Source organism: Leucopleurus acutus, assembly GCF_964270905.1.
Source record: "Leucopleurus acutus genome assembly, chromosome: 20".
In the NCBI taxonomy this organism is placed as follows: Eukaryota; Metazoa; Chordata; class Mammalia; order Artiodactyla; family Delphinidae; genus Leucopleurus; species Leucopleurus acutus.
This window is the reverse complement of record NC_139162.1, coordinates 12,417,865-12,444,259: the sequence shown is the minus strand read 5'-3', so window position 1 is coordinate 12,444,259 and position 26,395 is coordinate 12,417,865. Positions and strand designations below refer to the sequence as shown.

The 26,395-nt window shown below is 43.4% G+C and overlaps 1 protein-coding gene across 3 annotated transcripts in view; it reads right to left on the bottom strand.

Moving 5' to 3' along the window:
* CFDP1 (craniofacial development protein 1) overlaps window positions 1–26,395 on the bottom strand; it is a 135,812-nt gene that overhangs the window by 12,609 nt on the left and 96,808 nt on the right. Inside the window, exon 6 of one of the 3 annotated variants that reach the window (XM_082863226.1) lies at window positions 8,381–8,510. The exons of the other annotated variants lie outside the window; for them this stretch is intronic. Within the exon in view, the coding sequence (XP_082719352.1) occupies window positions 8,438–8,510 (73 nt within the window). The 3' untranslated portion in view covers window positions 8,381–8,437. Of the gene's footprint in view, window positions 1–8,380; window positions 8,511–26,395 lie in introns of those variants that run through there. 3 annotated transcript variants of the gene reach the window in all.

The following is a 26,395-nucleotide window of genomic DNA, read 5'->3' as shown; positions in this document are numbered from 1 at the left end:
AAAACATTTAAAACCTCTCTGAGCTAACAACACAAGGCCTACTGACAACATCAATACTAATACCTCTCACTTGCCTAGCAGGCTCATTACCCAAGTGTTTCATAGCTATTTCTCATCTTACTCTCCCTAGTGCCGTGAAAGAGGACCACTGAGTCTCAGAGTTGGAGGAGGAACTTCAAGATGATCTTGTGTCTCACCAACCATTCTGAAATCCCACCTTCCTGCAGCACAGGGCCAGTGAGGGGTGGCTCACTACCTCTGCCCTGGAACGAGCCGATAGGCCAGTGTCCACACTGAACACGAGACTCCTGGGGCTGAACCATTACCCTCCACACTCTCATTAGCTTCCCTGTTGTGGTCATACCCTACTACAGGCTGTCAGCTTAAGATCAACTCAGAAGAGGCTGGACAGGCATCACTGTCCTCATTTCGAGTTGGACAAATAAAGTGCAGAGAGGTTAAATGATACAACAAAGGTCAAACCAACAGAAGATGCAGATCCAGGGCAAAACAAGGCTTTTCTGACCCTCAGTGTGGTGCACTGTGCTGTCTCACTTCTAACGTGAGAAGTTACTTGAGAGATTTTCTGACGGCTATTTTATTCCCAATTTGCTTAAGGATCTTCCAAAGAGCTCTTTATGAGCTTTTGATTCGTATCTTCTAATTCTTTTCCGGATAACAGTCCCTACAACAATCTCTCCATCAACACACACAGACTATATTTTACCAGGAACAGAGCATAAGTGGGGAGGCAGAAACTTAATATGGCTCAAATCTTTCCCCTTCTCACCTGCTTCACTGCTACTGTCCTGGTTCTCATTTTTATATTCTCACCTGGATGATTAAGCAGGCTCTTCACTTGTCTCCCTGACTTCTGTCTTATCCCACCATCACTCACCTGCTCCATCCTGGCATCTATCCTACATGCTGTCTTCACCGTGAATTTTTGAAAATATGAAGCTTATCACGTCTTTCTGGTTAATGTCTCCTCCTTGACCCCTAACTACTCTTACAATAAAGTCTAAACTCCTTCGCTCGCAGAGTTCTTCCTGATCTTCTCTCGCCACATCTCCCCTTGCAACCTACACTCCAGCCACGCCTGCAGTGCACCTCTCCTGGTCCCCCTCCCATTCATCTGGTCTTGCCTTAGCTTAGAAACCGCTTCCTGCAGGAGGCTTTCCCAGACCCTTCCCCCAGTCTCTGAACTAGATACCTCCTGCTAGTGTTTCTACTGCACCCCTGTTCCTTTCCCATTACGGCACTGCTCCTCTCTGTAACAGGTGCTTGAGGGCTCTACATTCAGCTGCTGCTGCACTGGTCAGCTCTGAGGAAGCTCAGAACCACTGCGGACAACATCTCACCAAAACCACACACCTGGAGGCTTTCCATTTCTGGCCGCAGGGTGTCCTTTGACCCCGCCTACATGCCAGAAGCACTGTGGTGGAGTGGTTGTGGCGGACAGGAGCTGGTGGCTAAATGGCCCAACCTCTTGTCCTCACATAGGCAGTCCTGGGAGGTACACTGAATGCTTCTCAGAAGTCCTGATGGCTCGTGGCCTTGGAAATGGCCAAGGCCATTGGCTCGGGCACTCTTGTATTGGCTTTTCTGCCTTCCCTGCCTCACTTTTCCCACCCCCTCAACTCTTGCTTCTTGGGAAACCTCCCCAACTAAACCACCTGCACTCAAAGCCTTACCTAAGGTTCTGCTTTGAGGAGAATCTAGCAAAGATGTTGAGGAGAAACATGACTTTCCCTTTGCAGGCTCTATATCGTGTGTATACTTAAGTTCTGGGTCTCCAAATCTCTCTCTAGCACATGGATATAGTTCTGTAAACAGTGGACACTCGATAAACTCAACAATGTCACCTGGATCACAGAACCAATTAGTGGGAGAGAATCAGATTTTTGTAGAATAAAGGTGTTCAGAACACTTCTAAATTGGGGAATTCTAAGGGGAGGAATTTCCACTTACATTTGCCAATCAGCTCTCAGCAACTTAGGGTTCCCCATTTTATCTGGGCAGCACCACAGCTCTGTACACCATCTCTCCCCGACAGCCTACAGTTTTGACAGTATTACCAGAATATACCATCTTTTCAACAAGTCACTTCGAGAAGTCTATGGGAAAACGATTTTTGCCGCATAGCAGTGAAAAAGGTTCTAGAAAAGGAAAAGTTGTAATCCCCCTTTAAAGGAATATCAGCAAAATTTCACCTGTGCTATTATGCTTTGGGAGAAAGCTTCTATGTCTGCTTGCATTGGATCATTAACACGGTGTATGGTTTCCTAATCTGATGGCCTCAAAAGCAAAATTACCCCTCTTGTATTTGAGGCTGAATCAAAGTGAACGACACATTTATAGTAGCAGCCAAAACATGCGGAGGTTCATCATCACGGAGCGACCAGCACTTGGTTCCTGGAACCTGGAATGTGGGGTCTCACACTCACTCTCCACCTTGAAATGGGGCTTTAGTGGCATAATCCTGGCATCATTCCATTGCAATTGTCAGGAAGGCAGATTTACCCTGACCTTGGACCCATCTCTGCTGTTAAAGTTCATCCATCAGGCTTTCGGGAAAGCTGAGGCAGGCAGGAAAGAGCCAGATTCTGGGCAGTGGCTGCTGGCTGTCTCTATCCTGCTGTGAAGGAAACTGCAGAGAGCGCCTCGGCCTACGGCTCCCCCTCTCAGAACTGCAGCTAGCCCAGGAGGGAGCAACTTCAGCACTGGCATCCCACAGGCATTTAGCAGGTGTGTACACTGGAAAACAGGGGAAAGGGGAAGGTCCGAATTCCCTTGGAGACCTCTCTGCTGTCAGCAGGAACCAGTGCAGTTTCAGGCATCAGAGCAACAGCAACACTGACTTCTCTTTGTTCTGGATCCTAAGCCATAATGGCAAGGGACTACCAGAAAGTCGGCTTTGACAGCCCAACCCCTCCCCCAGCTGCAGATTTTCCAGTCTTGGTTCTAAAGTGGGATGAGCTGTGTCACAGAAACCACATTCAAGAGAACCTTCACCCACCTGTTAGAGGTCAAAGTCCACAGGAAGGCACCCTGCACTTGCTCCATCACAGACTGCATCCAGAAGGTTATACTCAGACATATCCAGACTACTGCTGCCGAGGTGTTTTCAATGTAACAGTGACATTTCAACCGCCTCCTCCTACTCTACTGATCTTACGACCGTAAGTTCGATGTGAGGACTAATCCTGTCTGAGGAGCACGGCCTTCACTCTAAGCAGCTGGCTTCCGTGCCATCAGAGAGTATGGCTGAGTGCACAACACACTTGTGAAAGAGCCTCTTACTAAGCCTTTTTTCTTGTGCTTTCTGTCCTGTTCTCCATCAATCAGCAATTATCCCAATTCCCTTCCCACTGTACCAAGCCCGATGACGTGTCCCAACACCAGACACCAACCAAGACCTCACAAAAAAATATTCAGAATCTCAGAAGAGTAAAAGGGACAAAAAGGGCAAAATGACCATTGTCTTTTTCCTTGCTGAATTCAAAGTTTACAATGATAATTTGCTAGAAATTATGCTGCCTTTTAGCCCCCAGAATGGAAGTTTAACAAAATTCATTGCAACTAAATGATAAACTCCATCCTGTTGAGTCTATTATAAAGATATTAAAGTAACATGTTTTCTTTGCTCCAGTCCCATGAGCAAGGACACAGAGTCACTCAAATGATTTGTTTCGTAGCAAAAGCACTGCTTTATCTGGCCATGCTCAGTGATGCTCTGGATCCTGCTGTTTATTTATGAGAGGTACTGGAAAGGAGCTGGGAAAATAACTTCTTAAACAGAAACAGAAAGGATGAGAGGACACAACAACTGGTTGTGAAGAAAAAGTGGGAACATCTTTCCCATAATCTTTAAAATTGGCCTCAGGCACCCAGCTGTCTCACAGAATAGAATTTGAGGTTTGGGAATGAATTTAGAGTCATTCGTTCATTGGACTCATCCAACAAAGATTAATCAGAAATTACTGTACACCAGACAATGTGCTTGGAACTGGGGATACAAAAATATATAAAGCATAATCTTTGGCTTCCAGGAGAAAATCTAGTAGAGGAGGATCATCATCCAAAAAAACTGTGACCAAATACTATCAGGACACAAAACAGGGAGCGGCTGAGAGGCTGTTTAATGCAACCTCTTTATTTCAGAGATGAGTTAACTAAAGTCTAAGAAGGTTAAGAAATCTGCCCAAGTTCACCGTGGGAGACTTGGGTCTAGTACTCAGTGCTTTTGACACCTGGCCTGTCTTCTCCACCTTGCTGATACCAGAGCTGAGGACAGATAACCTTTGGAGATCCCTTCCACACACCAATTTCACTGCTGATTTTGGGGTTGGGGAGGATATTCTTATTTTCCCTGTTGTCCTGGAGCTTACTGTACACAGGGCCCATGTCTTACTCATTCTTGGCTCACCCAGCATAGTATAAAGCCTTGCCATGGTACGTGACCACTACATGTTTAATATGATTCGATAATGGACTTATCCAAGTGAATCTTCTCTTACAACAGAAGGATTTAACACTGCACTTGGACCAACAGGAAAGAAAAGGAAACGCCAAAACTGGACAAGCAAGGATAGGGTCAACACATGTGCACGGAAGCACTACTGACCTTTACTTAGAACTTCAACATACAGAGCCCAGCTCAAGCCTACGCCTTCTCTCTCACAACCTGTTTAACCACTAACATGCAAATTATTTGGAACAAAGATTCTTTGGCAGAGATATGCAGTTTCCTTAGTATCTGTCATCTGTTTACAAGGCAGGAGTGGACTTATTTGTAGCTTACCCATGGACTATTTTCCAGAGCCATACAAGGGTCTGGAACTGGCATGGTACTTCCTGAGAAATGGGAAGAAAGTTTATGATGAAATTCTTCACTGAGAGCTGTCTGATTGAAACCACTATTCTCTTTCAGATCTTCTTTGGATTAAGCTGAAATCCCGAAGAATGAAATGTAAAGCCCTAGTCTCTGGGCCAATTTCACTCCCCACCTGTGTAAGTCTCTAAATAATCTCCACAAAGCCCAAGACAAGATGACTCAAGGAAATGGACTGGAAGCCAGTGGTAAATTAGGAAAACAGTTTAAATCCCATTCACTTCCCAACATTGTATTGACAGTATTCTATGGGACATCGAGACTCAGGAAAGTGGAAAACCAGAAATATTGACATTGATACACTGCCAGCCAAAAAAAAGGCATCTATCAGCAAAAGGTGAAATAAAAGCTGGCAAACAGCAGCAGCTTCCGTTTTTGTACAAATAGAAAACGATCTGCTACTCAGTTATTGATCTTATGCCAATCCAAGAGTAAAGGGAGGGACTTCCCTGGTGGCGCAGTGGTTAAGAATCCGCCTGCCAATGCAGGGGACACAGGTTCGCGCCCTGGTCTGCGAAGATCCCACATGCCACGCGGCAACTAAGCCCGTGCGCCACAAATACTGAGCCTGCGCTCTAGAACCCGCGAGCCACAACTACTGAAGCCCGTGTGCCTAGAGCCCGTGCTCCACAACAAGAGAAACCACCGCAATGAGAAGCCCGCGTACCACGATGAAGAGTAGCCCCCACTCGCCGCAACTAGAGAAAGCGCACGTGCAGCAACGAAGACCCAACGCAGCCAAATGTAAATAAATAAATTTTTTAAAAAAAGAGTCAAGGGAACGTAAGTTTGTCTGATTTGATTTCCGCTGCTCTGCATCTTTATAGCATGTCTATGAAACATACCTGATAATTCTGGTTGCAAAAGCCCTGAATTCTAAGCTTCTAAAACACTATATTATAGAAAAAGCCCCTTTCAACTCTTCCTTCCCTACCTGTTAAGCACAGAGGTCTATTTTGCCTGCTTTGGCCTTTAAGCTGCTGCTGGGACGACTATTCTAGCTGACTTGGTTCTGTTTAAATGGACAGCTCTTCCTATAGAAGACATTCATTCACAGTCAGTTCTCCCCAGAGCAGTAGGGATCCTCTAACTGCACAGTTTCTGGTCTCTCTTGCGATAAAGGTCATTTATTTTTGAGACAAGTAACTTGGGGTTAGGGACTCTCAAGTGACTGAAATGGACTTTTTCTCTGGGACAAACTAACTGATCTGTTGGGCAGTAGTTTATTTGCATCATATGCCAAGAGAAAGTTAATGCCCCTCTTTGTGAAGAACAGTCGTCCACTGGTCTATTGTTCTGCTGAAACCAGCTCAGTGGGCTTGCGCCCCTTGCCACAGAAGGCAATTGTTTGTTTTTATTGTTGTTTGTCTTTATTAATCTGCCTAGTTCAGACCTTTCAGAGAGGGTCAAATTTAGACAAGCATTAGGAAAGAATGGGTCCTTTCCCACACCATTCCTTGGTGCACGTGAGGCCTCTGCAACGCTTGGTTCACACACTTAACGCAGAGAAAAATGCTGTATGAAGATGCAAAAGGGCTTGCGTTGCCAGGTGGGTGGGTGAGCTTTAGGGTATGCGAGCATCCAGTGCACTCCTGCTTCTGCGGTATGGAATGCGATGGCACAAGAACAGCAGTGTGGTCTACTGAGAAATTTCCCTCAACTTTCCTGTTTGAAAAATGTCAAACTGACAGAAAAGTTGAAAGCAGAGAACGACTATTACCTAAACACTCTTCACTTAGATTAACCAATTATTAACATTTTGCCACATCTGCTTATCTTTTTTTGGGGGGGGGTGATTCATGCTCCTTCACCTCTAAATACTTTGTGTGTGTCTCCTAAGGACATTCTTCTACATAAACAACACCTTATACCCAAGAAATCTCACATTGATAGAATGGTGTAATCTAACTTAAAGTTCATATTCACATTTCCCTCAATGCCTCCCCAACGGCCTTCAGATTTGTTCCCCATTGCCTCTAATCAGGCACCACATCTGGGGTTCCCTTAGCCTCCTTTAATCTAGCACAGTCTTCTGCCTTTTGTTTTGTTTTTTGGTCTTTGATAGTCTTTTGAGTCTAGGTTGGTTGTTTTACAGAATACTGCTCGTTTAGGATTTGTCTCTTTCCTATACCAGATATGCCATGTACATGAGGTAGGGTACTTCTTACTGTACCATCACATAGTAATGGACACATAGTGTCAGGTCAGCCCAGGACTCATGATGCTAAGTGTGGCCCCTTGGGTAATGTGGTGACTGCAAGAGCTCTCATTTGTAAACGTACATTCTCTTCTCTATGATTAATTTGTAATTAATGTGTAATATGTAGAATAATACCTTCAGGAAGTTCTGACTGCTTATTTCATACCTCACCTATAATGCCTTGGCCATGTCTAAGGACAGACTGGGGTGAATGAATAGTGAAGGACCCTATTTGAAGGATAAATATGCAGAAAATCCCAAAGGGATCATAAAGCTCTGGCTGTAAGAAAGTCTCTAAAAAGGGAAAAAGCAGTAACTGGAGAAAGGCCAATGGTTATGAGATCATCAGCAGAGCCCTAGACTAGATCTGCCAATGGTGAGCACAGAGGTCTCTGGCTAACACGGAAGCATTCACCTCGATACCTGGATACTCTTCTCAGGGGCTGGAGGCCTGGTATGCGTAGGGTTAAGTGACATGAAGTCAGTGGCAAAGCAAAACCCTCTGGCCTACCCACCAGACCTGTAGGAAATACTACTGAATTTCCCTTCTCCTTTGTCCCTCTCCCCTGTGGTTGTATCTCATTCCCTGGGGAAGAGATAATGCCACATCCCTTCCTGCCTCTGCTCCAGCAACTTCCTTCCTCACACCATTCCCATGATGGGGGCTCAGGGCAAAGCAGGGAAGGGCCTCCACCATCTCACAGCAGTTGGGGAGTGAAGGAGGCCTGGGGGCTCTCCAAGGAGGAAATGTTTAGTTTATTGGGAATGAGGGTTATGCCTGGGGAGGGGAGGGACACTTTCCCCTTGAGGTGCAAACTGCTGTTGCTTTCATTTGTATGATCAGGCAGAGTTGGGGAGAATAATGTATTGACCAACACAAACAGGCCATTTACATTTCTGAGACCGAATTTTAAAGGAATTATTAAATACAGCTTCTAACAAAGCCCATAATGACATTTTTCTTTATGCAGAACCCTGGGAGCTCAACTGAGGAAGGCACAGCTTGTTTTTCCTGATACTGCTTCCATATGGGCTCCAACCAACCACAGCCATAGAGGCAAAGGAGAGATGAGGCAGAATCAGGATCTGGCGGCTAACACATCAAGGCCCTTCCGAAGGAGAGCTCTGTTGGTTTCGTCCTGTGACTGCACCAGGCCAGGGCGGCTCTGCGGACGACCTGCCTGGTCTGAGGGCAGGAGCCACACTCATCCTGATCGATCCCATCAGGAAAAGAGCACATCTGTCAGAGACACCAGCCAACATGAGAAGCAAAGCCCAGAAGATACATGTGCTCCGACTGGCTTGTTTTGGCTAATTGCTGATTCAGGAGTTGGCATGTTTTCTCAAACCTCATTCTGTTGTTTGACTCCCGGCTTGCTTTTTCTCAGGCAGGTCTCCATCTCCTCATGAAAATGTCTGAGGATGTCAACATAAAATACATTTTTAAATCCCTGGCCACCTCCCAGGCTGAGATCAGGTCGAAGTTTCAGGATGTGGGGGGTGTCCTCAGTCAGACCAGACGAGTCATGCCTGCGCTCCTTTCTAGAAATGGGTAGGCACATTAGCCACAAGGCTTTGAACACACAGGAGTTAGCTAGCACACATTTTGCAAAATTACTCCCCTCCATGCCTCAACTTCTTACCACTACTAAATAAGCATGCAGTGATTCCCGACACCTCACAGTTCTGCCGTGCGTGCGTGTGTGTGTGTGTGTGTGTGTGTGTGTGCGTGCATGTGCACTTTATGGTCCTTTCATTAGATGGGGCTGAATAGTAAGAAAGGAAATTTGCAGCACTTGACACTCCTGCTGGGGCCCTGACTCCAAATCCCTCTCAGGGCGGCATCTGCACTGTCAGTCGTTCGCTCGCTTGCCAGGGCATCTTCTCTGGCTTCCTAGAAGCCGCTACCCTGGTAACCCAGTGGGCAACTCAACGAGGCCCAGACCCCAACCTGCCCCACTCCAGGGCAGCTCCCATCTATCCTCAAAAAGCCAGGACACACCATTATCCACAGTTTTCCCATTGTCACAGGACCCCTTTACAATCTAGGATTTAAAGTGTCCTTGGGAAGCAATTACCTGCACAAGCATGATCAAAAGAAGGGGGCTGTTTCAAGCCTGAGCCCTAGGTGTCACTTTGCTAAAGCAATGCAGTGGATTTCAACAAAGAAAAATATCTGTTCCCACGGAGTCTGGTACAGAAAGCAGAAAACTTTCTTTTTACTGCACTCAGGAAATGGTTTTCATAGATGTTAACCGCAGCTGGGTAATCTGTATAACCACAACATAGTTTCTCTTTAATAAGTGGAAGATTTTTACCCACTGCATCACTGACTACCAAAAAGAATTCCCACCCTCCATCTCTAAGGCAAGAAAAAAATGATAAGGATAAGTAGAGTCCCTTTCCTTAATCTGCCAGCTAGGGGTTGCTAAAGTAGCTTTTTCATTCAGAAATGTAGATTGTTCTATGAGGTTCCTGTCATCCAACCCTACTGCTGAGTGGTGGAGGAACCTTGAACAAATCCCGTTTCTTTGCACACTGGGATCCCCTCAGAGCCTTTATGACCATGATCCACAATGGGTCACAACGTAAATGTATGACTATGGGTCACAATCAATAAGTCTGAAAAAGGAGCTTCAGCGACTACTGGCTGGGAGATGAAGGTGTGGTGAAACAAAGCTGGCCAATGCTGCCACGCACAGATGGTTCAAGAAAATGAAAACAAATCAAAGCAAATTCCACCAACTAAAGATGTGAAGGGTGGACTGTTCAGTTCTCTGATTCATCCTTGTATATTAACCATGTGTCCTGGGAAACTTGGCATCACTCTCTCCCTGCTGTGAGAGCAAGGCCTCTGACCTGTGGCTCCTTGCCCAGAAGCCAGGAGCAGCCTGGGAGAGTCTGTGGCCCTCTCCTTGGGGGCAAGTGGCTTCATGATGCTGCTCCCATCACTGTGAGGCCCAGCTGGTAATTCAGTAAAGACTGAGTGAGCATGTTCACCATTCTCACTGCTCAGACGAAGGAAGGAGGTTCGGAGCTAGGGGTGTCGACACTGATGGTCTCATGTGAATGATATAACTAAAACTAAAAGGGCACCCACGCAAAAACACACAAAACGAAAATTTACCTAGTTGTAACGAGGAAGAGCTTTTCTCTAAGAGTGAAGATAATAGAGACGATAACCCAAATATATAAGCTACTGAAATGATTTGTATTCTAAAAGAATGCTGGAAAATCTGATGACATATCATTTTTTATTCTCAGTTAATACTTTTAAAAACAGCTTTACTGAGATATAGTTCATATACTATTCACTCATTTAAAGCATGCAAGTCAATGGTTTTTAGTATATTCAGTTGTACAGCCATTACCACAATCTGATTTTGGAACATTTTATCACCCTCTCAAAAAAAAACCCCTCATACCCATTAGCAGTCACCACCATTCCTCTAGCTCCAGGCAACCACTAATCTATTTTCTGTCTCTACAGATCTGCCTATTCTAATATTAATAGTTTTATTTACTATTATTTTTATTTTCTTGGCCACTCGGCGTGGCATGCACGATCTTAGTTCCCAGACCAGGGATCGAACGTGTGACCCCTGCAGTGGAAGCACAAAGTCTTAACCACTGGACTGCCAGGGAAGTCCCAGACAGCTAATATTTTTAAATCTTAAGTTTAAGATTATACAGTTGGTATCTGTTGTAGCTTCCTATGAGAAATACATTTAAACTTTCAACTTGTCCCCTATGTTGATAGTCATATGTAAGTTTCCTAAGGGTGAGGAAAATCAGAAATCTAGACTTCAGACAGGAATACTGGAATATCTGAGCACTGCTTATATAGCTAAGTCCCGCATATCAACAGTACTACTTTGGAACTGTGTTTTTATAGCAGTGAGACATAATGGCTTAGCATTCAGTGCAGAAACCTGCCCCTGCCACTTAAGGTTTTTTTTCTTTTAAAACCCTGGGTGAGTAAATTTATCTGAGCCTCAAGTAACCAATTAATAAAATGAGGATAATAATAACTACCTTGAAGCATGATGATTAAATGAGATATTCATCAACTCAGCCTTTATTCATTGAGTGCCTTCAGTGTGCCAGACTCTGCTGGCCACTGAAGATAGAAACACAAATTTCTTATCCTCATTTAATTCACTTGCTTGAGACAGATATGCAAACAAGAATTAGATTATGAGAAAAGCGCTACACAGCAAGTGCAGTAGGAGCCTAAGAGTGTGAATTGCGGAAGGCTGTAGAAAGGGAGGGGGAGGTGTCTGAAACGTGAAGGATGAGAAAGAATTTGCCAAGGGGACAACGTGGGATAGGAAGTCCAGAAAGAGATAATTACATGCTCAACGTATGTGAGCGCACTGAGCAGCATAATACCTGGCACACAGCAGAAAGTCAACACTTCCTGTTGTTCCTGCTCTTACCCTCTCATGTCCTTGAAAAGATGCTTCTCTAGAATACAGAAAGAAATTAAAATCTTGCTGCTGCTACAGAAAAATGATTGATCTGAGACTTTAGGAGTTGCTTGTTCTATCTTTTCCTGAGGCTAATTCACCTCTGGCAGCAAAGTATATTTGAAATTTTGACATTTTCCCCCACAAACTTCCAATTTTGAAAAGTTTCAAACCAAGAAAAGTTGATCTCCCTTGTCTAGAACACTCCCCTTGCCTACAGAATGGCCCACTATTTGGACTTGTCTGATTGTTAATGTTGGCTTCTTTGAGGGTATCTGGGAGTCTTCTGGCACTCGAGCCCTGGACTGCTTTTCTCCATGTACACTCACTGCCTGAGTGATTTCACCCAGTCCCAAAGCTTAAATGCCATTTATTTGCCTCTGACCTCCAAATGTCCTATTTTCAGCCCAGACCTCTCTCCCTAACTCCAGAATTTCACTCAACTGCCCAGTGGGCATCTCCACTTGGATGCCCAGTAGACGTCGCCTGCAGCCGCTTTCCACACCTTAGTAGAGGGCAAGAGCACCCGCCAGGTACTTACCTCTCCGATCTCCTCTCATAACTAACCGCCCGACTCATTCCGCTTCAGGCGTGCAACACCTTTGCAAGCCATTCCTTCCACCTGAAATACTCTCTTCCCACATAACATCTTGTTAACTTCCTTACCTCCCTCAAGTCTGTGCTCAAATCTCAAACTTCTCACTGACACTTAACGCTTACCAACCTATTCAATACTCTAAACTTAACTCTCACCCCACAGTCCTGATTTCCCTACCCTCCTCGGATTTCCTTTTCTTCGTAACATTCAGCATTTTCTAACACACCACATAATTTATTTATTACGTTTAATGTCTATCTCCTTGCTGGAATGGAAACTCCACAAAGGCTTGAGCCAACGTCTGTTTTGATCACTGATATAACTCAAACACCCGGCACAGTGCCTGGCACTTGTTAGGCACTCAGTAAACATTTGTTAAAAGAATGTATGAATATTGGGAAAACGTATCAACTTCGTCTATTATAAATAGATTCCAATAATGATATCTACTAAAATAACAACTCTCGATGTTGGCTCATCTCATAGCTGCTGTCCATCCTTCACTGGGTTTTCTTCTACAGGAGACGTAAGTACTTCAGAGCAGGGACAGGAAAAGCATTTGTTCATTGCAACAGATGGCAGACCCCTCCTTGAACGGCTGTCAGGAGCCTGGAATTTGTCTTAGGCTGGCCTCGGCACCACTGGATGAGAGCCTGCAGAATGCTCAACATCCTTGCCGTAAACTGTAATCTGGGGTACAAAGGCTAAGCAGTCCTAATTGAAACGCAAATAAGGGACAGAATTAAGGGGAATGCTGGATGAATCTTTGCTTTTTTTTGGTCTATGACAATAGAATTTGCAAGGAAAAAAAAAAATGGGGCTTCCCTGGTGGTGAAGTGGTTAAGAATCCGCCTGCCAAGGCAGGGGGCACAGGTTCAAGCCTGGTCCGGGAAGATCCCACGTGCCGCGGAGCAACTAAGCCCGTGCGCCACAACTACTGAGCCTGCTCTCTAGAGCCCTCAAGCCACAACTACTAAAGCCCACACACCTAGAGCCCATGCTCCACAACAAGAGAAGCCAATGCAATGAGAAGTCCACGCACCGCAACGAAGAACAGCCCCCTGCTCGCAGCAACTAGAGAAACCCTGCACGCAGCAACGAAGACCCAACGCAGCCAAAAATAAATAAATAAAACAAATAAAAATTTTAAAAAGTGATATTTGCATTCATATTTTATGATAATGAAGCCCTGGAACAAGCAGGTCAAGAGACCTAAGGATGGACTTAGCTGAGGGTGGCAAATGAGTCTTTTACTCTTGTCACTGGCTACCTCACAGTCAGGCTACTTTTGTCTGTTTGCTCTTGGGGGCTAGTTTTAAAGTCATATACTCTACTACGTTATGAGCCAGAAGCAATGCCTGAGTCCAGCCTTGAAGCTAAAACCAATACTGGATGGATGTAATTGGAGCAATTAGCTAACTCAATAATCAGCCACTGAACAACTTCTTGTCAGAAGCTGCCAGAAAGAATTATTCAGGTGTACAGATTTGCTACAGGCAGCAAACTGAGCTGCAGCAAAGATGACCACTCCCTCCAGCTGTCACAACCAACTATGTCAAGGTAAGAGAATCATGCAGATACGACTTTCTCGCTTGTTCAGTGGGCAACTGAGTTGGTGAACCCAGTGGAAGGGATCAGATGGTGAAGAGCACCTAGAAAAAGATGCAAAAAGGAGTGGGTTCTTCTCACTGCCGGGGGCCTGGGTACCTGGTGAGAAGATCCTAAAAACTTCCAAGGCGGGGGGCAGAGGGGGGCGGGGAGGATGAGGTCATATACGAAGATTCAAGACTTCCAAATGGCTTCTGACCATGGAGCAATGTCCTCACAATTCTGAAGGAAAATCATTTTCCACCTATAATGTTATACCCAGCAAAACCATTAGTAAAATGTGAAGACAGAACAAAGTCATTTTCAGACACTCCAAGTTTCAAAAATTTATCTCCCATAAATCATTTCTTCAGGATGTAACTGGAGGATGAGCTCTATCAAAACGAGGGAATAAACCTAGAAGGAGTAAGACAAAGGATCCAAGAAACAGGGGAGCCACACAAAGAGGGATGAAAGGCAGGCCTAGAACAACAGCTGCACAGGAAGCCGAGAGAACAAGGAGCCCAGACCTGAGCAGGAGGATGGAAGGCTCCAGAAGGGACTGGGGATGGGATGTAAATGACAGAGTATCTGACATAGTGGAGAAAAATACTGAGATGGATTTCACAGCCTTGTTGGAGTGTTTGGGAAAAATGTGATAGGGACACAGAAAATGAAGCAAACTAACAAATAACATACCTACATAAAAGGAAATACAAGGGTAGTCCACACCCGGGCTCAGGGGAGGGGCAGTACAAGAGTGTTAATTCCTCCTCTTCCAAAACAGGAGTTGGTGCTTCTTAAAGACTAGAATTAACAGGAAGTTAATAAATGATGTCTTTTTAAAAATGTCTAATATTGAAAAAACAATAAATAACAGTATACTAAACAGTAGTTTAAATCACAAACAAAATAATACCAGAAGAACTAGCTAAAAGAGTTTAAAGTGGTTGCCTCTGGAAAGCAGGACCCAGGCCTGGGTCAGGAGACTGCATAATACATTTTTTTTAATAGATTTTTAAAATTTTATTTTATTTATTTTATCTTTGGCTGTCTTGGGTCTTCGTTGCTGCACGTGGGCTTTCTCTAGTTGCGGTGAGCAGGGGCTACTCTTTGTTGCAGTGCGCGGGCTTCTCAATGGGGTGGCTTCTCTTGTTGCAGAGCACAGGCTCTAGGCGCAAGGGCTCAGTAGTTGTGGCTCGCAGGCTCTAGAGCACAGGCTCAGTAGTTGTGGCGCACAGGCTTAGTTGCTCCACAGCATGTGGGATCTTCCCGGACCAGGGCTCGAACCTGTGTTCCCCCGCATTGGCAGGCAGATTCTTAACCACTGGGCCACCAGGGAAGCCCTAATATATTTTGACTTTTCAAACTATGCAATCTGTATGACTTTGAACTGATAACCAACCTGGGTTAATAAATCTTAATGTGCCTTTTAGCAGAAAAAGAAAAGAAAGGAATTTTTCTGAGGAGTCACCAGTCTGGCTATTTCTCCATTGGAAAAGCTGGTGAAATGATCTGTTCCCCAGTGAGTGCACTGCTGAAATGATGAAAGAGATGAAAGCTAGAACACTCTTCCCGCACTTAATAGAAAAGGTTTTGCAGGATCATATTTATTTCTCAGTAGGGTTTGTACGCTGTTAAATTTTAGAAAGACAAAAATCTTAGATGCCTGCCCCTTCAGATATATGCTGTGCTGCAGAGTCAAAGAAAATCAGGGGAAATGGCTAAAAAGGGACATGCCTCTGTCAAATGAGAATTAGGAAGGGAAGTCTGAAATGTCACTGAGATTGTCATCAAGCCAGAAAGTTTGTTTTAAATAGGGGGAGGGAAGTAAAAAAGGCGATGAAAGGAAGTCTTTAAAGCCTTTCATTCTATATTCTGGTAGAATACAGCCATTATTAATACAGCCCATTCCTTCTTTCGCTCTCTCCACAAGCTGATTAAAAAAATAAGGAAGGAAGTTATGGTGGTTAGAGCAGGGCATTAATAAGATGGTCTGACTTCTGGGCTGCACTCCTAATTCACCTGCTGTGTGGGCTTGCCCCACCCTGGATAAATCACTCCGTCACATTTTTTACTTCAGTGACTGAGACGCAGAGAGACCAATTTAACTCTGTGAGAGGCCGTGAACATTGTTAATCATTAATACTCTGCAAGAGCCTCTGTGGAGAGAGGTACTGCAGCATCAGTTACTCATGATCATCTGGAAAGGCCAACAATCATCCATGACTTGCCTCCTCTTAAAGCACCTGGCCCACCATAGCTGTGGAAAGGTTTGCTTTTTCTCCTCCTGTAATTAATTAATCCGAACAAAACCCTTTAAAACAACAGAAACATGTGAAAAGGAACAGGAAAGAGGGTAATAATAAGGACAAACTGTTGCAACAATCCCACCTGTCCAGCCAATCTTGCCAAGCCTGAAATGCTCTGAAAAACATCTATCTGTATTTCCCTGGGATGTAAATACCAGGAAAAGGCTGCTTGCTGGCCAGCAGACCTAGCCCGGTGTTGTATAGGAGAAACCATCGGCTGGAAGTGGTGCAGTGGGTGGAGGAGGTTTCCACCAGAACGAAGGAGAGAGAGGGAGAAAAGGCCAGGTAAAGCACAGTAAGAAGCTTCTTGACCCACTTTTTAATTACTCTCACTAAACTGTTAAAAATAAGGCTAAAAAACAAAAACAAAAGGTGGAACACTCCCAGCACAATCTAAACCCCACCAAACTGAAAAAAGTCTGGAGAAAAGAAGACCTCCTATTCAGCAGGTCAGTTGAAGGGCTAAGGGAATGCGTATGGAGGATGAGAAATGGCTCAGCTGCCCCTAAAATCAGTCTCCCTGTGAATACATTCCATGGACTCAACTAATTCAGTGATCCTTCTGGAGCCAGCCATCTATTTCATGTTGGCCTCCCATCTTATAAATGCTGTAACCTACCCCCTAGTCAGGTTTCAAATACTCCTAGCTCTCTTGATTTACAATGAAACATTGACTATCAGAACATGAAGTATGTATTTGCCATAAGTCTTGCCAGTGACTCTTTGCCGTTTTGGGGGAAAAAACCTTAATTTAGTTTATGCATATGGTCAAAATACAAAATGACCAAAATAATACCCTAGCCACCGATTCTTTTTCTCTGAAGCAACAACTGTTTACCAGTTCCTGGTGTCCTTGTGCAGTGTTCTCTGCATATGCAATCACTGACAGTCCACAGGCTATCTCCTCCAGAAGCTGATTTCCTAGAGCTGTAGGTAGGACCTAATTTCCTATCTGAACACTTAAATCTCCATATATTTAGTTTTTATTGGGGTCTGGAAATAAAGCTCTGCAAGTCAGAGTTTTAAAATCTGCTTCTTCCTGCCAGAGCTATTTCATGCATATCCACGCAGTGTACATTTGTATATATTCTCTCCCCATCCTGCACATAAATGATTGTATACCTCTACACTATCCTGCTCCTGGCTTTTTTAACTTATTTATGTATTCCAGGGATCATTGTGTATCAGTACATAGAACACTTTCTCTTTTCCAAGCTGCGTGTTGTTCTATTGTATGGAAGAATGATAATTTATCAGGCAGTCACTACTATGGACTTCAATGACAATCTTTTACCATTACAAACACGGAGAGCCACATCCTTGTCAAAGCACTATTATCTAACTTTGGGATCTCTGCCAATCTTGTAAAAAATAGCATCTCCTTGTCATTTAAATTTGTTTCTCTTTTTATTAGGGAAACTCAGCGTCTTTTCTAATGTGTAAGAGCCATTTATATTTCCGTTCTGGTGAGTTTTCTTTGCCCTTTTAAAAACTGGGTGGTTGATATGTTTCTTATTGATTTGTAGAGGCTCTTACTAGGGAAATTTGTACCTTGTTTGGATTTAGTTGCAAATGGCTTTCTCCTAGTTTGTTATTTGTCCTTGTTTATGGTGGTCTTTGCCATGGGTTTTTCTTGGCTTTTTTTTTTTTTAAGGAATGTATCAGCATTCTTTTAAAAAGGCTTCAATCAAACTAATGTCCATCGACAGATGAATGGATAAAGATATGGTGTGTGTGTACAGTAGAATATTACTCAGCCATAAAAAAAGAATGAAATAATGCTATTTGCAGCAACATGGATGGACCTAGAGATTATCATACTAAGTGGAGTAAGACAGACAGAGAAAGACAACTATCATATGGTATGGCTTATATATAGAATCTAAAATATGACACAAATGAACTTATATACAAAACAGAAACAGACCCACAGACATAGAAAACAAACTTACAGCTACCAAAGGGGAAAGGGAGGGAGGGATAAATTAGGAGTCTGGGATCAGCAGATACACACTACTATATATAAGACAGATAAGCAACAAGCACAGGGAACTATACTCAATATTTTGTAATAACCTATAAGGGAAAAGAATCTGAAAAAGAATACATATATATGTATAACTGAATCACTTTGCTCTACACATGAAACTAACACGACATTGTAAATCAACTATACCTCAATAAAAATAAAATAAAAAGACTTCAACTGTGCTGTGTCTTAGTTAAAATGGACTTCCCTACTAAGGCAGGTGACATCAGAATGGTCTGTTTGCCGAGGGGAATGATCCAGCTGAAGTGAGAAGATGACGGTGCGGGATTAAGGGGATAAACACAGGAACAGGCAAGGTCACTGAGAGGAGCAGGGCACGCAGTGGATGGGGGACGAATACGGTACTAGGAAGGGCAGGATCCACAGGTACAGGCGCTGGACAGAGGGCGGAGCCGCTGCTTCTAAACTTTCTCCTTTTCTTTTGGGTGGGGGGCAAACTGTCCTACTTTGAAGCACAGGCCCTGAGGCTTTACTGCCCCTTGCCCCTGCTGACCGTCGCCAGCTGCGGCCTTCTCCGGTCACTCCCTCGCCACTGACAGCTTGTTTGTCCTTAGCCTCTATCAGGTGACTTCAATATCCACAGATGATCCAAACTTGTTCTCTCAATTTTTCAAATTTCTCAGAGTCAGGTAACTTTCTCTTTAGTCCAACTCAGCCACCTATTTGCATAGGCTTTCTCTGACAATCCAACAAACCTCCACAACCTTTACTTCAAAGGTTCTACTCTCTGATCATTTCCTCTTACCGTTCTTGGCTCAAATACTTTAGTACTTCCACTAACTTCAATGGCAAATCCAGGAAGGAGGAGGAAAGAGAATTTGGAAGCAGTGATGGGGTACAAGGAAGATATTTATTTCAACTCCAGGTTTTGGGAAATGAAAAGTGTAGGAGAAACAACAGCAGCCCCCTGAGGTTGCTGTAGGGGAAGCAGTGTTTCCAGGGGACCACTTGGCCCAGTTTCAGTGAAGGCATAAGGTAAAGGGATAATTCATCAAGGAAGTTGAATCAGCAGGGGCTCGGAATGTATCACCCCAAAATATGCCACTTTGGCCTATTGATATTTTGAATTAAAGGTACTTGAGAAATAGCCAGTAAAAGAAGGACACTGATCCTCCTTTGTCCCGGTAATCAGCAGGAGATAACCTCCCACGGGAAAGGTACCAGAGGGGTAGAGGGCATCCTTCTCACCAGATATAGGGAATCCAGGGCCAAGAATGCTGAATAAACCAACCTTGTTACTTCTTCACCAATTTACTACCCCAAGCCCAAACCCCTTTGTCTTGTCAGTTCTTCACAAATTTATTGTTTCTTTATCTAAAAGGTATAAAAGCTTCCTGTTTTGGTCACTTCTTTGAGTCTCATATTTTTGTGGGCCACTGGTACATACAAAATTAGATTTGTTTTTCTCCTGTTAATCAGTCTTATGTCAATTTAATTATTAGACTAGCCAAAGGATCCAGGAGGGAAGAAGGGAGAGTTTTTCCACTCCTACAAAACTGAAGGGAGGTCACTGAGCTCAAACTACATGCAGGTATGAAAGGATAGGGAGGGACATGGTGGGGATAAGAATCTTAAAGATGAGCACAGTCTGGAGGTCTGGACTTGTGGTGGCATCCACAGTGGATGTCAGAGTAGACCGTGACTGAGGGCTCTGGGCGGCTGCTTTCGCCTGTGTCTGCAGATGTCACTGCTGTCAGGAGCATACAGCTGCTCAAGTTCCGGATTACTGACCTAAGGCATTTTCTGCTGAGTTTTCTCCCCCTTTATCAATGCTTCTTTTGTTTCCCCCTTTAATTTTTCTGGACAACATCCCTCTGGTAATTCTATAAAATAGGAATCATGAGCGGGAAACTGAGTTCTTGCACACGTGAAAAATGCCTTCACTGGCCCTTAATACCTGAGGGATAGCTTCCCTGGGTATGGGCTCTTAGGTTCTACAGTATTTTCTCTCAGAACTATGAATATGTTGTTTCATCATCCTCTTGCATCCAGAGTTGCCAATAAGACTCTGATACCAACACGATTCTTGCTTCTTTATAGGCTGGACTGTTTTCTCTATCTGGAAGCTTTTAGGATTTTTCCTTATCCTAGTCTTCTGAGACTTCCATTATACGTGTAAAACATATAAGTAAGCCCTCTTAACTTGATATCTTCACAGTGGGCCCTTTCATTCTAAGGGTCTTATTTTCTTCTGTTTGGGAAATTTTCTTCCGTTATTTCTTTGGGTATTTGTTCCCCCCTCCATTTCTTCTCTCTTACCCCCAGAACTCATATTCTATGGACCCCAAAACTTCTGAAATGACTTCCTTTGTTATAGTTACTTTTCTGTCAGCCTATCTCTATGATTTTATAACCTAGGAAAATTCTTTGGCTCTTTCCTCTGCTCACTACTAATTCTCTTTAGCTGTATCTATTAGACTATGGAGTCCCTTTAATGAGGTTCTAGCTAAACAATCATGTTTTATTTCCAAGATCTAGGAAATAAAATTCATTCTTTCCTACAAGAGTCTGTTCTCGTTTCATGAATGAATTTTTTTTTTTTTTTTTTTGCGGTACACGGGCCTCTCACTGATGTGGCCTCTCCCATCACGGAGCACAGGCTCCGGACGCGCAGGCTCAGCGGCCATGGCTCACGGGCCCAGCCGCTCCGCAGCATGTGGGATCCTCCCGGACCGGGGCACAAACCCGCGTCCCCTGCATCAGCAGGCGGACTCTCAACCACTCTCAACCACCAGGGAAGCCCGAAATATTTTCTTTTTATTCCTTTCAGAGTATAAACATACTTCCCTTTAAGTCTCCTTTACATTCTATTTACAGTATTTGGAGCCTCCAATGTTAGCTTTTCAATTTCTTGAGTTTGGAGCTTCTCTCATGACTCTGGTTTTCTTGCGGCTTGATTTGTGCTAGTTCAAGTGATGTTCTAGCTCCCCAGTGTGTAAATGCTGCAACCATTCACCACAGCCGTGTCCAGTAATTACATGGGAGGGGTGGGACATTCAGGACTTCTGGATTCCGGTTTCTACCTTTAATATGATTCCATCTGCCTTCTGTCCTTCAGGAATTCCTCAAACTTCCAGATTATCCAGAACATTCTTTTTTTCCAACATTGTTAAAAACATGTATCTTTCTGATATATTTAGGAATTTGGGGCAAATGTGTGGCAGCATGTGTTCAATTTACCATCCTGAGCCGTCTTAGCAGTGGCCATTTAGCACTGACCAGGTAGAGAGTGTTTAAATACGAACCACCAATACCAAGTACCTGACAGATAAATGCCTTACAGTAGAAGAGAGATTCCTTAGAAGTCTCTAAGTGGCATATGGAGAAGATGATTGATCTCTTTTCTTTTCTTTGCTTACCTCCTTACAAAGCCTCCTATCACTTTCTATGATTTTCCAGGTACTGGTTTGGGGATGCCTCAATAGGACAAACTCTTCTGGTTAATGAAATAATAACTGTAAGTTAATCAACAAGCACTTTGGTTTTCTAAACCAAATGTAACACTAACCTAATGAGTCATGAATCAGTTCATCAGAATCCAATCAACTAGTAAAATCACATTTCTAGAATTGCAAAGCTGAGAAATGACCCTGTAACAGAGGTATCTACAACAACCTTCAAATCATAGAACATCACAATCAATCACTAAAAGAAAAAATAATTTGGAGGAAGAAATAATGTCTGGCTCTTAAAGATAACCTAATTTAAAGGAGACTATTCTTTCTCCAATAAGCTGAAGACAGGATCTGCCTCCGCTAATAAATGCTGGGTTCATAACATTTACTTACAGAAGTAAACATTCCTTTGCTTTTTCCTATACTGAAATGTTTACACAAAAATCAAATACTTCCATTGCTCAATTCAAAGCAGTTTCTTGTCAGAGTAATGGGTGGGAAATCCTTCAATAAAATGTCATTGCCTTGGGGTAAAATGCAACATAAAAAATACAAGACCACTTCTATTAAGGTTCTTCAATAAGAGGAAAATATTTCTTTAAATGATATTTCTATCTGCAAGTGAAGTTAATGTTCAAATTAAAAAATTTCAGAAATCAAAGCCCCCTGGTGGATTCTCCACTTCTCTGCCACGTGGTTCTTTCCTCCCCTTCTCCTTCTCATTTGCTAAGTAAGAAAGAGTTAACTCATAAATTAGAGGAATGTTGTTTCAGCTCCAAAGAAAGCTTTTAAGGAGAGGGTCAATGCAAGGACCAGATTCTTCATTAACTCATTAACAAGACAGGTCACTGTGGCCTCAGGGTTCATTTATCAGCAGGAAAACCTCAGCTGGTAATGGCTGGTTGTTTCCTGCACATCTCAAAATTCAGAATGGAGAAGTAGACTCCATTGTGAGTCTGTTTCCTGACTTGGAAGGAAAGAAAATATTTTCATGATGACTATTCTTTTCTCAGGCTGGTGTTACATTTGGCTCAAAGGCACAATGGGCAAGCGTGGGGCTTCTACTCCCACAGCACTTTCTAATGCTTTTTTGTTCCCAGTTAATTACGTTGTAATGATGCTATGTATAACCTCACTGGGTTTCACCAACAAGGCACTAGTTTTTAAATGAATTTTTATGTAAGTGTTAATATCTGTAAATTAGGCAAGCTGTAGCAGTAACTGCCTGCCCATCCACCTGAACCACATATACCATCAGCTACAGTTCTCTTCGGTGGCTGCTGTTCTTGACTGTGAACTACTGTTCATAGCCCACAATGGATTCAAAGCTATTAATAACCCTATGGAAACCCAACTAGTTTTGCTATAATGTTCGGAAAGGCTTTCTTCTGTAACGTTGAGGTTGGCATCTACTTTGAGGAAGAAAACCATGAAAAACTGAGCAATCATTGTGCTCTCAAAAGAAGACTGGTAGTTTCTCTCCAAAATACGTGACTGGTTGGATTAGCAGAGAGCTTAAAGCAAAACTCCAAACTAAAATCTCTCAGTGGGAGAACTGTAAGTAGAGCTTCTGTGCACTTGGCATTGCTCTGGCAATTAAGCTTTGGGAAGGCTTGCTGCAAACTGCAGGTTGCAGCAGGGAAGAGGGGGAAGAAAAAAAGACCTGATTTCTCACCCTCCCCTCATAGCCCTGAACCAGCAATGCTGACATACCTTCCACAGCTCCAAGAAAAGGCAGCCACAGCATTTCTGGAGGAGTTAAAGCTGTTGTGCTTTCTCTCCACCTCTAGCGTTTTGCATCTGCCACCATTTCTAAGCCTCCCCGTCTGTGTTCGTTCTACTGCTCTTCTCCAGCAGCTAGTCTGCAAGGCAGTATATGGTACAACTGAAAAGACCTGGCTGGAGGCATCAAAAGCTCTAGGTCTTCGGACTTTGCTCTGGTCCTTAGCCTCTCTGAACTCCCTATCCCACGGTCTTTTTCATTTCTAAAACTCTACTGGCGTTTTCTTAATTGCTAATACTTGTACAGCACACAAATTCCACGCTAAACACTTCAAATACGCACTTCAGGTGCCTGAATATCACAGGCCATGCCAAGGATGTTCCCAGTTGCTAGCACGCTGCCACAAAATCCACTGCCAGGACCAATTTGTGGAGTTTGCTGCACTAGAGGTTTTATAATCCTCTGTTGACATCAGAATTTACTTTTTATTATAAAATGTAGAGAACAGTGGAGCTTTCTAATTGTTATTTTTGGGAAGAAAATCTTGGATTTTGGAAAAACATTACTCACTATAGCTACACATCCATGTTGGCACTTCTGTTTTCACTGATATCCTTCCCCACTCCCCAGGAGGAAAAAGTCAGTACAACAGGAACTTATGTGTACAAAACTCTGCTATGTCTCTGCTTCCTAAAAGCTTTGGCAAAAGAAGAGTGTTTTCTTTACCAGCTGACTCATTAACAGAAAGACAGTAAAAGTTTGTTTAATTAGAACAAGAGGGGCAGGTAGTAAGGAGGTCACTGCTGGCTCATCAGTTGCCATCCCGAGTGGCTGCCAACGCCAAATGCAGTTCAGGTTCTGACCGATTCCTATGTTATCAGAGTGCCTGTTTCTCTATCTGCACATGAAAGCAGAAGAATTCTTTCTCTAGGCTCTTACTTGGGAGAAGAAGAAAAAACACTTTGCGGTTAGGTGGTTTGGTTAAGAGTCAGGAACCTCATCTTGCCTTTGGAAGAAACCTAAGATCAGTGACTCTCAATCATGGGCAATTTTGCCCCCAGGGAACACTTAGCAATGTGTGGAGACATCGGGGTAGTCATAACTTGGGGAGAGAGGAAGAGGTATGACTGGCACCTAGGGGGCAGAGGCTGGGGATGCTGCTTAACAGCCTGCAATGTACAGGACAGTTCTCCACAACAAAGGACTATCCAGCCCAAGTGTGAGGGGAGCAGGGGCTGAGAAGCCCTGCCAGAGGTGAAACAGCACTCCTTCCATCCCAGGAAGCAGCTCTGCTGCAACGACGACAGCAGTCTCCCTGACACAGCGCACTGAGCTCCTTGGAAACATACAAGATTTAACATCTGGTCCATCAGTGAACATTCCCTATGAGCTCTAACTTCTGATTGTTCTTGGGAAGATGGAGACTCGCTTGAGAGAACAAAAAAGTCTCTAGACTGAATTTAGAATCTACTGCATGATACTAAACATTTCTAAATAACATTCAGCAAAACCCTTTCACATTTTAGCTGGTTAGAGAACAAAACGAGGGTGGCACTAGATAGCCAGTTTTCTCTGTGTGCACATGTTCTCTCTTGTTTCATGACAGTTCCTTTGTTGAGGATTCTACCTTTGAGCAGTCCTCAAGTGGCCTGGGTACAGCCTGGCTACAATTCCTTCACACTAATGTGTTGACTCCATTTTTCTCCAGCAAAAAAGGCGCTGATCCGCATCATGTAGATGGGAAGCAAATGCTAATGGAACTGTTCCAAGAAGGAAAGGAATTTTAGAGAAAATATATGTATATGACAAAACAGCTGGGGCAATTCCCACAGTCTTGAAGGAAGAATGAGGCCCCAGAGCACATGAGGAAAGCCTGGGAGGGAGTTCATGACTTCATCACTAGTTCAATTATTTTAAAAGCTTCCAAATAGACACTAAGCAATAAGCTTTGGAACTGCCTTAGCTAGTACATACGCTAAGTAGAATTCTCAAAGGTGGCCTGATGAGCTAAAAATCATCAATATCCTAATATTGACTAACCCTACTACTTCCTGCTATATCACTTTAAATCGTTAATCAATGAAAGATCAGCTCATGAAAGGTTAATTTCCTAAGAAGGCAAAGAAAAGGGAATAATTCGGTGGATGATTTGATATTTGTGTAGACTGGGCAACAGATGAGTGTGCGACATTTTCTGCAGAATTTTTAAAAAGCATTTGTTTAATTATAAGGACATTTCAAGAATCTCAGTAAGGGGGCTTCCCTGCTGGCACAGTGCTTAAGAATCCGCCTGACAATGCAGGGGACACAGGTTTGTGCCCCGGTCCAGGAAGATCCCACATGCCGCGGAGTGGCTAGGCCCGTGAGCCATGGCCGCTGAGCCTGCGCGTCCGGAGCCTGTGCTCCGGAACGGGAGAGGCCACAATAGTGAGAGGGCTGCGTACCACAAAAAACAAACAAAACCCAATGGACCACTGCTTCGCTGTTGGAGGAAACTAACTAACCTCCAGCAGTGGCGCACAAATTCTGAAGCCAATGAAAAGCTTGCCCTGTCAGTATATACAAGGCTTTTGGGGCCTATATAAGGTTTTTCATTGCTATACACAAACATAAAAAGGAATCAGGGTGATGACTGCACAAAAATGAGAATGTACTAAATACCACTGAATTGTATGCTTTAAGATGTCTCATTTTATGTTACATGAATTTCACCTCAATAAGTAAACAGAGGAATCAGGACTTAAACCACTTTAATTACTTTAGAAAACAAAATCATGGAGAGAATGCCTATTAGAAAAATACCTATAACATTAATGATACAATTCAGAACCAAACAATCATATTATAGCTCATGTACAGATGATGTTTTATAGTAGACATATATTCACATGAGAAGAATAGCAAAAAAAGAAGGAAAGCTGAATGAAAGACTACTCAAAGTAAATCTCTGAATGAAAATAATGATCTTTAAGAAGAGCCCAGGAGCAATATAATTTACAAAGAATATCCCTAAAAGCTGTGAGAGAGTTTGGTAATAGGAGATTAAAATCATTTGTCCCTCTTGTGACTGGTTTGAGGTAGACTAATGTGGAAGTAGGAATATAAGGAATGTGACAGAGTGAACTTTAAAATCTTGGGAACTGTTAGATCTCTTTAAGACACATGTT